General features: G+C 31.2%; 1 protein-coding gene across 2 annotated transcripts in view; it reads right to left on the bottom strand.

Annotated features, from left to right (window-relative positions):
• Positions 1–3,845: 3,845 nt before the first annotated feature.
• The window catches only part of LOC130891041 (uncharacterized), a 31,080-nt gene continuing 24,795 nt past the window's right edge, over positions 3,846–10,130 (bottom strand). For both annotated transcript variants that reach the window (XM_057795533.1, XM_057795534.1), the window contains one exon: positions 3,846–4,211. In XM_057795533.1, the coding sequence (XP_057651516.1) occupies positions 4,021–4,211 (191 nt within the window). In that variant the 3' untranslated portion in view covers positions 3,846–4,020. The remainder of the gene's footprint in view (positions 4,212–10,130) is intronic.

Below are 10,130 nucleotides of genomic sequence, written 5' to 3'. Positions count from 1 at the left end.
GACTTAATAAATCATATACAGACCTTTTCGTTAATTATACCGATTAGCGACTATACTGAGAACAAATATTATATATTACTTGCTAATCCATTCATATATTTATTTCCGAAGATTGCTGTTTGATATGAAAAATTGAGTTGATATTTTCACATTTTACATTTAATATTTTAACTAATCATCTATGTATAAATTTCTCTTGAGTTCCCAAGTGATTTTTAAGAGAATATACCTTAAACACATGCAACTTTGGGACCTGTTTTAAAGAAAATTACTCGTACATAGGACGAAAACTAGACATTGGTATATATCGATCAGGAAACATTTTCATCTGCCCGTTCCAGGCACTTCAAAAAGACAAATGCCGTCAAAAGTTCTCCTATTCGTACAAGGCCCATACGCCTCATTTGGTTTAACCCTAGAAACCTTATCTACGCTTGTAAGACATCCACGTAATTGAATATTGTTTGTCTCTTTCTAACGGTTGGAGCACGTCGTGCTTTTTGCTATATCAATGGCCGACGGGATCAAGCGCACGGTGTCCGTGTCGTTAAGGTAAGTCCCGCCATTATTAATTTATTGTATAGTATAGCCTGCCTGCGAGACGTATGTTTAAGGTTTTGTGTAAATTTTAAATAGGTGAGAATGACCAGATTTTCGACGACGTTTAAAGCGAAGATTTATATAATCATGTGACTGAATACGTTTCTCTTTACAAGAATCTGGTCCCTTTGAAGAAAGCGGCTCAGCCCTTGCTGCATAAGCTATCAACATGGTCCACATCTCTCGAGGTGCAGCTCGTATGTGAAAAATGTTTTTGATCCTGCGTATTCATTGGATTATTGACTTTGATTGCAGCCATGAAGGATAATCATCTTTCAACAGATGAACTTTTTGATTCTGTCTTTTCTGGTACACGATACATATCAGTTATGAGCAAAGAAAGGTTCGAGTTTATAGTCAGATGCTTTATGAGTTTGAGATCAACTCTTCGACCAAATGATATCTCTGTACCAGCTAGAAATATTTGGGAACTCTTTATAAAGCAATGTCGAATCAATCATATTCTTGGATCTGAGGTGACAATTGATGAACAGTTACTCGGCTTTAGAGGTAGGTGTCTATTTTGGATTAACATACTGAACAAGATAAATACGACATCAAGTTTTCGATAATGTGTAAAGCAACTTCCAAATATATGATCGACGCTGATCCATATATAGGAGTAGAAGTACAAATAGTGGCGGGGTACCACTTGGTGAATTTTATATATAGAAATTGTCACAGACTATTCATCGATCGAACAGAAACATAACTTGTCTCAGTTGACTGTAGTGGCATTATACGATTAAATAAATGGGAGATCCCTGAACAATGGAAGAATTCGAGATCACCTCTTTTTGGTAGCTCTATGTTTTGTTTTGATGGCCTCCTGAAACTTGTGATGACAATGGAGTAATAAATTATTCAAGTGGTAAACCTGACAAGAATCAAACATAAGGCGGAGTTGACTCATTTGATCAAATGTACTCCTCAATGTCGGGCAGCCGAAGACTAATAGATGGTCGATGGCTGTATATTATCCTAAACAAGGCTTTTGTTAATTCTGCTATAATATGTGACCACAATACGATCAAGAATAATAAAAAATGATCGAACAGAAGAAAATTCATTAAGCAAGTCAGCACATATTTGGGCACGCCTTGAATAGAGAAGAGACTTTAAACTCCGACATTGAAAAGATCTTTACGTGAAAATGTAAGCCCAATTCTAGTAAAACCTACTCATTCAAATAATGAAGAATGTGAAGAACTTGAGCCAAAAAAGGTGAATAGTGCACATTTTGCTCATATAAAAAACGAGAATGTCAAAATTAGTCAGTTATAAATGTGAATAATCTGTGTGTAGCGTGCACAAAGTTGATATGTGTGTAGACTGCTTTTAGCTAGTCTTAGTCTGATTAGTTTTAATGTTTGCTCTAAGAATAACTAATTAGTTGATTTTGAAGGAGAATTTTTTTTGTTCCAATTTATGCATATTGTCGTTTCGTTCTAAAAAATAATGGTGGTTATAGTTGTGATTAATAACAGTCTTGTTTTATTTTTAGTTTATATTTCAAATTTGAATTTCTGCTAAATAATATTTCTAAAATAGAGCTATTTTTGTATACAGATGTAATTTATATGTGTACCTACGTCCGAAATAAATAAGGCTTCTAGTGTTAGCCAATAGTCAGAATGCCAGTGTCAATAGTGTATTCGGTGGTAAGCATATTTCCTTTTCTTTTCGAAGCTTTTTTGTGGTCGAATTACAATGAGTAGTCAAATTGATGCCTGGAATCAACTTAAAGTGGAGTAAGCAAATTGAGACGAAAAAATTAGATCACTTCCTAGAATAATGAATAAATAACCACTCTTTCTCACTTTTCTTTATAATGGATTTAAGAAAGAAGCTGAAACAAATTTCAAATTTCCAAGGCGATTTAAATATAATTTGACATTGGCAACATGTCTAATTATATCAATCAACGGATCACCTAAAACATGAATATTAAATTAAAATCAGTTGGAACTATAAAAAATTCTTTTTATCCTTGGTTGTCGTATCACCAAAAAGAGGGAATCCAAATTATATATATATATATATATATATATATATATATATATATATATATATATATATATTCGCCAATTACCCAGTATAATTGCCTAAGTTTAATCATAACCTTATTTTTGTTTTAGTGAAGAGGTGCTTCTTTCAAGAAAGTCTCCTATCCATATGGATTCCAATTCCAAGCCTTTCAAGATTTGTGATGCAGTTTAATGATTGTGATTCTAGTGAAGCAGTGTCATAGGCATACGTTGCATTAAGTGATTTGGGTAAATCGGCTGTATGTAGAAGATATAGTAGCGATTCCAAAACGCTACCTTAGGGAACACCTGCATTGATTAGATGTATATTTGAGTATTTATTTTTGTACTTAACCATGAAATATTGATTTTTAAGGTATAATTTATCCAGACTTTATCAAATGCCCGACTACATCCAGGAATATCCCGGAGCAGTACTTTTTATCTTGCAGGTCGTGCATGATTTGATTTGTTATTCTTTGTGCTTGTTTGACGGTAGCTTATTCCTCTAGGTATCCAAATTGATGCTTCGAAATAACTTGATTTTTAATGGATTTAATGGATATTATTCTGGTTTTTAATAGCTTCTCTAATAGTTTCGCCAGCGTTGAAAGTAAATTCATTGGTCTTGAAATACAAAATGTATAACTAAAGTAGATTATTATGAAACTTTCCCAACATAGCCACAGGTGGTCGTTAAATTAAATGAATTTCGAACATATAATCTGCTGCTTCTGTAGTCTGTTCCATAATTGTAACGTACTGCACTATAGTAGATAATTGTGTTCTTTACGATCTCCGTATTAACCTAGTAAAGCTGGACGATCATCTGTCTAAAGCGTTAAATACATTTTATAAATTCTCTAGATTCTCCTTTTATACGAGAAATAATTCAATAATTGTGTCTTAAGGCTAAGAATGATCAATTTTATGAATTTTAGGAGATTATCTCTTGTTCTAAATTTAGGAAGTGTCATAAGACTTGAGGTCTCATTGTTTTGATGAGACATTTCTAGTTCTCTAATATTTTGAGGTTTTGTAATTTGATATTTAGAAGATCGAAAACTATTAGCCGAATTAGAGCTGTCCAAAGAATTTATAGAAAGGCTAGATAGTAATAAATTGATGTTATTTTCAGAGATATCGTTAAAGTGAAATGTGAGGATAAAACTTTTCATTGAAGATTCTTACTTGTTAAGAGGGAACAATAAAAAACTCTTTAGGAAGTTAAAATTATTTTATTATGACAGATATAACAAACTTAATGTTTTATAATTTGACCTACTTTATAAAGTTTTGATACAAATGTAAAGTTTCAATTTCTATGAAAATTTAGACAAATGGTAAAAACGTAAATAATAGTTATCATAGATATGACTAGATAAGAAACTTTCTAATAAGTATCTTCGTATTTCTCTTCATTCCATAATTTTTGTATTAACATACTGGACTTTTTGGGGCTTTCTAAACTATCGTTGTAATCATCTTGCCATCTTATTGTTGATGTTGTAGAGTTGTTTTCGGAACGGGTAGGAATAGACAGACTCTCATCCAATTCAAGAGCTGTTATTTGTTGTTGCATACCTGAAAATAACAAGACATTTAAAAGATTGTGATATTGTGTAATGCTTTGTATTTATTATACCAAAATATAACATAAATTACTTAGATACAAGGTGTTTCTAAATGCATGCGACAAAATTCAGGTGGTGATCGCTAGTGAGAAATTATGATGTGTCTTTCATATAACAAAATTTCCTCAACCCCTCTCTTTCCAAGATATCACTATTAAATTTAAAATCTTTGTTTTATTTTTTTCCAAAACCAAGAGCAGCAGAGAAACAAAAAATAAACAGCATAATTTATATATATATATATATATATATATATATATATATATATATATATATATATATATATATATTTTGTTATATTGTTATATTTAATAAATTCAGTGGAAAACAGTAAAGATGTGAAATACGATTCAGCCCTGTATAATATAACAGGAATATTGAAAAAATAACCCGTAATTAGTCCTTACCAAGTGCACGAAAATAACAGAATTTCAAGTTTCTAGTATTACTGAAATTTCAGAAAAAAAATAAAAACTGAATTTCTCGGAAAGGGGTGGGCTGAAGAAATTTTGTTATAAGAAAAACTCATCTTAATTTTATACGAGAAATCACCTCCTGAATTTTTTCGCATGAATTTAGAAACAAATTTTCAGTTATTAGTACAAATAAGGTTTAACAGTTTAGTTAAGGTGTGATAATTATTAGTGAACACCACCTTTTCCGTTCAAAAAACGTCATTTGAACTACTACAAGGAAAGTAACTGCAATGCCCTCAATCTTTGAAGATTATACCCATCTACTTACTTAGCTAAAAAATAATTGAAAAAATATCTGGAAAAAATAAATATTCAAAAAATATTATAATACCATGAGCTTTTCATTTTTATAATATTTGCATATATGAAGTTATATTTAGTCTGAGTGTCATTTTTCTCATTTTTTTGTTAAATCATTGAATAGAAATATTTATAAAAATAGGGTGAACTATATTGCCATTAATATTAAATAAATTTTGTAGGACAATATATTAGCCAATTTTGTTACATTTTCTATATTATAATATTATTACCCTTGTAGAGTTTTTTTTTGTATTGCTTCTGATACTTTTATATTATATTGTTACACCGGTAATGGTATACCATAGGAACTGGAATGCTGTAGAGGTCAGAAATCATCAACAAAGAGAAGACATTATGCGACACTTTTGTACAATTTTGTATAATTGGGCTAATAGCAAGAAGACTAATTAATATTGCCCAATGTTCATTGACATGGTCTTCCTAATATATAATTAATTATAAATAATGCTAAAATTAGCCGCTTCGGAATAGCTTAATATTTATATAAAAAGGTCTGTTATCTACTTATTTTCACTCAAACTCGACGTTATTCATAAAAACCCCTCAAGCAGTGCTGTAGTGATTTGGCGCAGATTACGTCTTGTGATATTACAACTGATAATATTATGCAAGATATAATTAACAAAAAGATCGCTTATCTTTACACCGTAAAGATAAGCGATTATATGCAGATGATTAGTTTTATTTCTGGTCGATTGAACAATGTGTGTTGTGGTAGTAACCTCCATCCAAAGTTTCTCATAATAAAGCTAGAAAATCTCTCCAACTAAGTCTCTCAAGCTATATCGAAAGCTAAGCATTATTAAAAACATGAGAGAAGAATCAATTATTTTCGAGGCTCTTGTGATATTAGAACTGATTATATCATTAATGACTTCCCCTAACTGTCTTACTTTCAGAAAAAAAATTTAAGGAAGCATCAAGCTTCGGTACAGTTTGACCAATATGGGGAAATTAAAGGAAGACAACTAAGCAGTCGCCTAGGGCATTATGGGGCTGAAAGGTCATTGTAGAATATTTTTTAATTCGTGATCCCTCCTTCCAAATTGAGAGTTTGCAACCACGGCTGAACAGGGGGATGGAATGCAAAATGTGGCTTTCTTGCGGCATGTATAATGGATATCGTCTTAGAGAAGATTTAGCAATAAAATAATGTCGACGATGGGCTGGAACTAGTTTTAATCAATCTTATGTCGCCAGCGGCAAATTAAAGTCTGTTCGATACGTAGGACACAAAAGGAGTAAACCATATGCGAGAATAGCCTGATTCTGCCTCCGACGAAGTTTGGCTGCATATAGAGGTACCAGAAAAGCCACTACAAAACAGTATTAGAAAAGGAGTCTCAAACGGAACTTCGTACCAATAATATAGCGATCTTATGAAATTACATACTGTGCCAAGTTTTCCTGTTGATTCAGTATAGTATTTTCACTAAAGGAACTAGAACTCGGCTCGTCATCAATGATTAGACACATAATGACACATTAATGAGATACGCGGTTAAACTATAAATTAGTTGTGTATAGTGTAGTGATATGTGAATAAATAGGCAAGAAAGTATATCATGCCTTCAAATTCATTCTTCTCATCAAACTGTAAATAAATGGAGACACCATTAAAATTGACATTGATATCTGCAAATCGGAATTATTCAGAGGCTGTCAAAGTAATTGTATATGATGTGGTCCAAGTCTTTCACGGAATCTACCGCAAATGTGCCGTTTACTGAGCTTCAATCTGAAATTTTCCTCCAGTATTGGTTCTAGTAACTGAGATAATTTGTATGCTATTCAAAAGATTTCTTAAAAATTATCATATTGTGTTATAGAATAGCTGTGCATTTTTTACCGAAATGGTGAACAAGCCTATTGAAAATGGATAACAAATTCCATGTTGGCTTGCTTCGAAAAATATTTGCAGTTTCTTATTTTTATATCTTTCTTATATGCTAGTGTTATGCAGTAATGGTTTTATAGGATCTATCAATTATATTTTTTGTGCCCTTATTTCATCAACAATCATATATCTACAGGGTCTTTTCTCGATCTTTTACTCTGACAATATCTACTTCCATATTTTTCATAATCAATGTATGAATTGAAACGTATACAATCAAAAAACTAAAATTGCATACATATACATAATTATATACTTACAAATTTAGATACAGTCCAGTTTAATTTTGTCTTCTTCCAAATTTATGACTTCAATTGGGTATGATAAATTATAAATATAGCTTAAAAAAACTAAAAAACACGCTTTTAAAGCATATCAAACTAAAAAGTTGAAAATAATTTTTAAAATAAGCTTAAAATAATAATAACTGAAAAATACTAGTATTATTGTGAAAAAAGCGTCGGACGCTCGATGTACGAGAAATATGGAACAAAGCGCCTCACGCTTTTTTCACAAAAATACTAGTATTTTTCATTCATTATTATTTTAAACTTACTTAAAAAATTATTTTTTACTCTTTAGTTTGAAGTGCTTTTAATGCGTTTTTTTTATTTTTTTAAATTATATTTGTTTTTCACTTTTTGTTTCATATGCTATGAAAGCACATTTTTTAGTTTTTTAAAACTATATTCATTTTCCTCTTTTTACTTCGATTTATGAAATGTTTTTTTAAGTTCTAGTCATTAGTATTGTAAATCTCTAACAAACGGAGCTCGGATGTAAAATTTTCGAACGACATGATATAATTTAAGGTTTTAAATTCTGAAGTAATACTGATGCAGTAGTATAATAAATCTTCAACACAGGGCAGACAGTTGTTAAATTTCTAAAAATAATTTGCCGAAAAAATTTTTTTACAGCGTGAATGGGATTTGAACCCATGACCGGCGAATCCGCAAAAGATAAATTTTGCAAAAAAAAATACCTTCTGGCACAAAACACATCTTATACAACGGTAAACTAATGAAACACTTTTTGAATGAAAGAACACACACTACCTGACAAACTTTGTTTGGAAAGTGAAGTATAACAATTATGGAGTATTGTGGAACTGTGTGGTGTCTGGAACTATTGCGGGATAAAGATCTTTTCGAAAAAGTTCTGCGTCGATCAACCAGATTATCCCTCGGGTGTACAAGACCTAGTTATACAGAAATACTAAATATAATGGATTTACCGACCTTTGAACAATGTCGTCTTCGTGGGGATATGATAATCACCTATCTCATTTTAAATTTCAATTATGGTAACTTAAGAAACATATTGAATGTAGACACTGACAATCGGCTTCGAGGACACAGATGGAAATTGAAAAAAGAAATATTCAATTGTCGGACAAGGTAACATTTTTTGTGTAATCGTGTTTTTTCAACTTTGAATCATCTACCTGGGGATATTGTAACGGCACCGTCTGTCAATATTTTTAAGAATAGATTGGACGTTTTTCTATTTTCTAGATAAATATTTTTTTCCCTTGTAACTTTTAATTTTCTAACTAGGTACTTTAATTACTTTAATTTTGTAACATATATAGTATATTTCAGCGCTTATGGATCTTAGGGTAATAATAATAATTCGACAGCCGTGACATCACGCTCTATTAAAGTGGTAGAATATACTAACAGTAATAAGCCATGAAGGAGAGTTACAAACAAACCCACATACAGGTGAAGCTAATAAAAGCGTGTTTAAAAATACTGATAATTTTGTTACTACCTATACCGTGAAAATTATAAGGAACCACATACATTACTACTTGGAGTTTTACTACTATTTATATAAAAACATTAGTTTTGAAAATATAACATTGAAAAATTATAGAACATAAAAATTGCAGCCAAAGCATGTCTAGCAATGAGGTTATTTATATAAAAGTTTAAAACAAAAATAATTTTTTTAACTTCTCCAATTGTATTCTTTGAAAAATATGATCATTAATATAAAGGTCATACTAGTCAAAAATTAAAATAATTGTATTACTCTGAATAAAGTGATTTCAGAATATATCCCTATAGCCAATTCCAGTATTTTGATTCTACTAATATATTAAAAGCACAATCGATAAATGGAAAAAACTTTTTTTGGGCTCACACATTACAAGAACTGTATATTTACCTATTATTCCAATTATTTACTTTCTTAATCTATTAATTATCAAAATAATTCATTAAAAAAAGGTAGAAAATTTTTTTAACAAGATTCTTTATAATATTTTGACAATTCTTCGTCAAATTGATGTGTTAATATACCAACACAGGATAATAGCTAAATACATCATCAATAGAATCCTCATGTACGGCACATAGAATGGAATACCAAGTCACTCGTGGAGTACATCAAGGCTCAGTGCTATACCCCCTTTTGCGAAACATTTTGTACTATCGACTACTGAAACATTTGCAGAATACGTGACTGTGATTTTTCGTTTCCGATGTAGTCCACGAGACGATCTGATAGAGCGTAAAACAGAAGTGGTACTAATTATCAGAAAATAAAACAAGTGAAGCTTCAAATTAAAGAGTATCCTATCACATCAATTTTGTTTCTTCTGTTTATAAACGACATTGGCTATCTAGAAATCAGTGGTAAAATATGTCTATTTGCAGCTCTGATCACGTTACAGCAAAGTTACATATTGCCGTATTATTTAAAAAATTACGTTCCACCTGTTTTGTGCTGAAATTAATTTTACAAAGAATTAAATATATCCACCTCTTTAACAGTTTATTATGCCTTCCTTTCTGGGGTACGTGTGGTGCGACTCAATTTGAGCCAATATTCAAACTACAGAAGAGAGCTGTTGAATATTTATTCGGACTATACAGCAGAGCTCACTGCAGGGACTTCTTCAAAAGATTGAAAATTCTGACTCTTCCTTATTCATCTTTGAATATGCCTCATTCGTAAGCAGGCTTCTCTAATTTCAGAAAGGTCGTTGCACGGCTATCCACTTAGGAACGCGAAGCATGACCTATATACCTACCTGCTCCACATTCAGAATTAGTTAAGGGCTCAATATTTTACAATGGAAGAAAAGCACAATCACTTGCAAATTGAAATCAAATCGACATCATCTTTCCCCGCTTTCCGCAATAATTTGAGGGCATATTTT

The sequence above is a fragment of the Diorhabda carinulata genome, chromosome 3, assembly GCF_026250575.1.
Source record: "Diorhabda carinulata isolate Delta chromosome 3, icDioCari1.1, whole genome shotgun sequence".
NCBI classification, from domain to species: Eukaryota; Metazoa; Arthropoda; class Insecta; order Coleoptera; family Chrysomelidae; genus Diorhabda; species Diorhabda carinulata.
The sequence above is the reverse complement of the archived record's forward strand: the minus strand, read 5'-3'. Positions and strand labels throughout refer to the sequence as shown.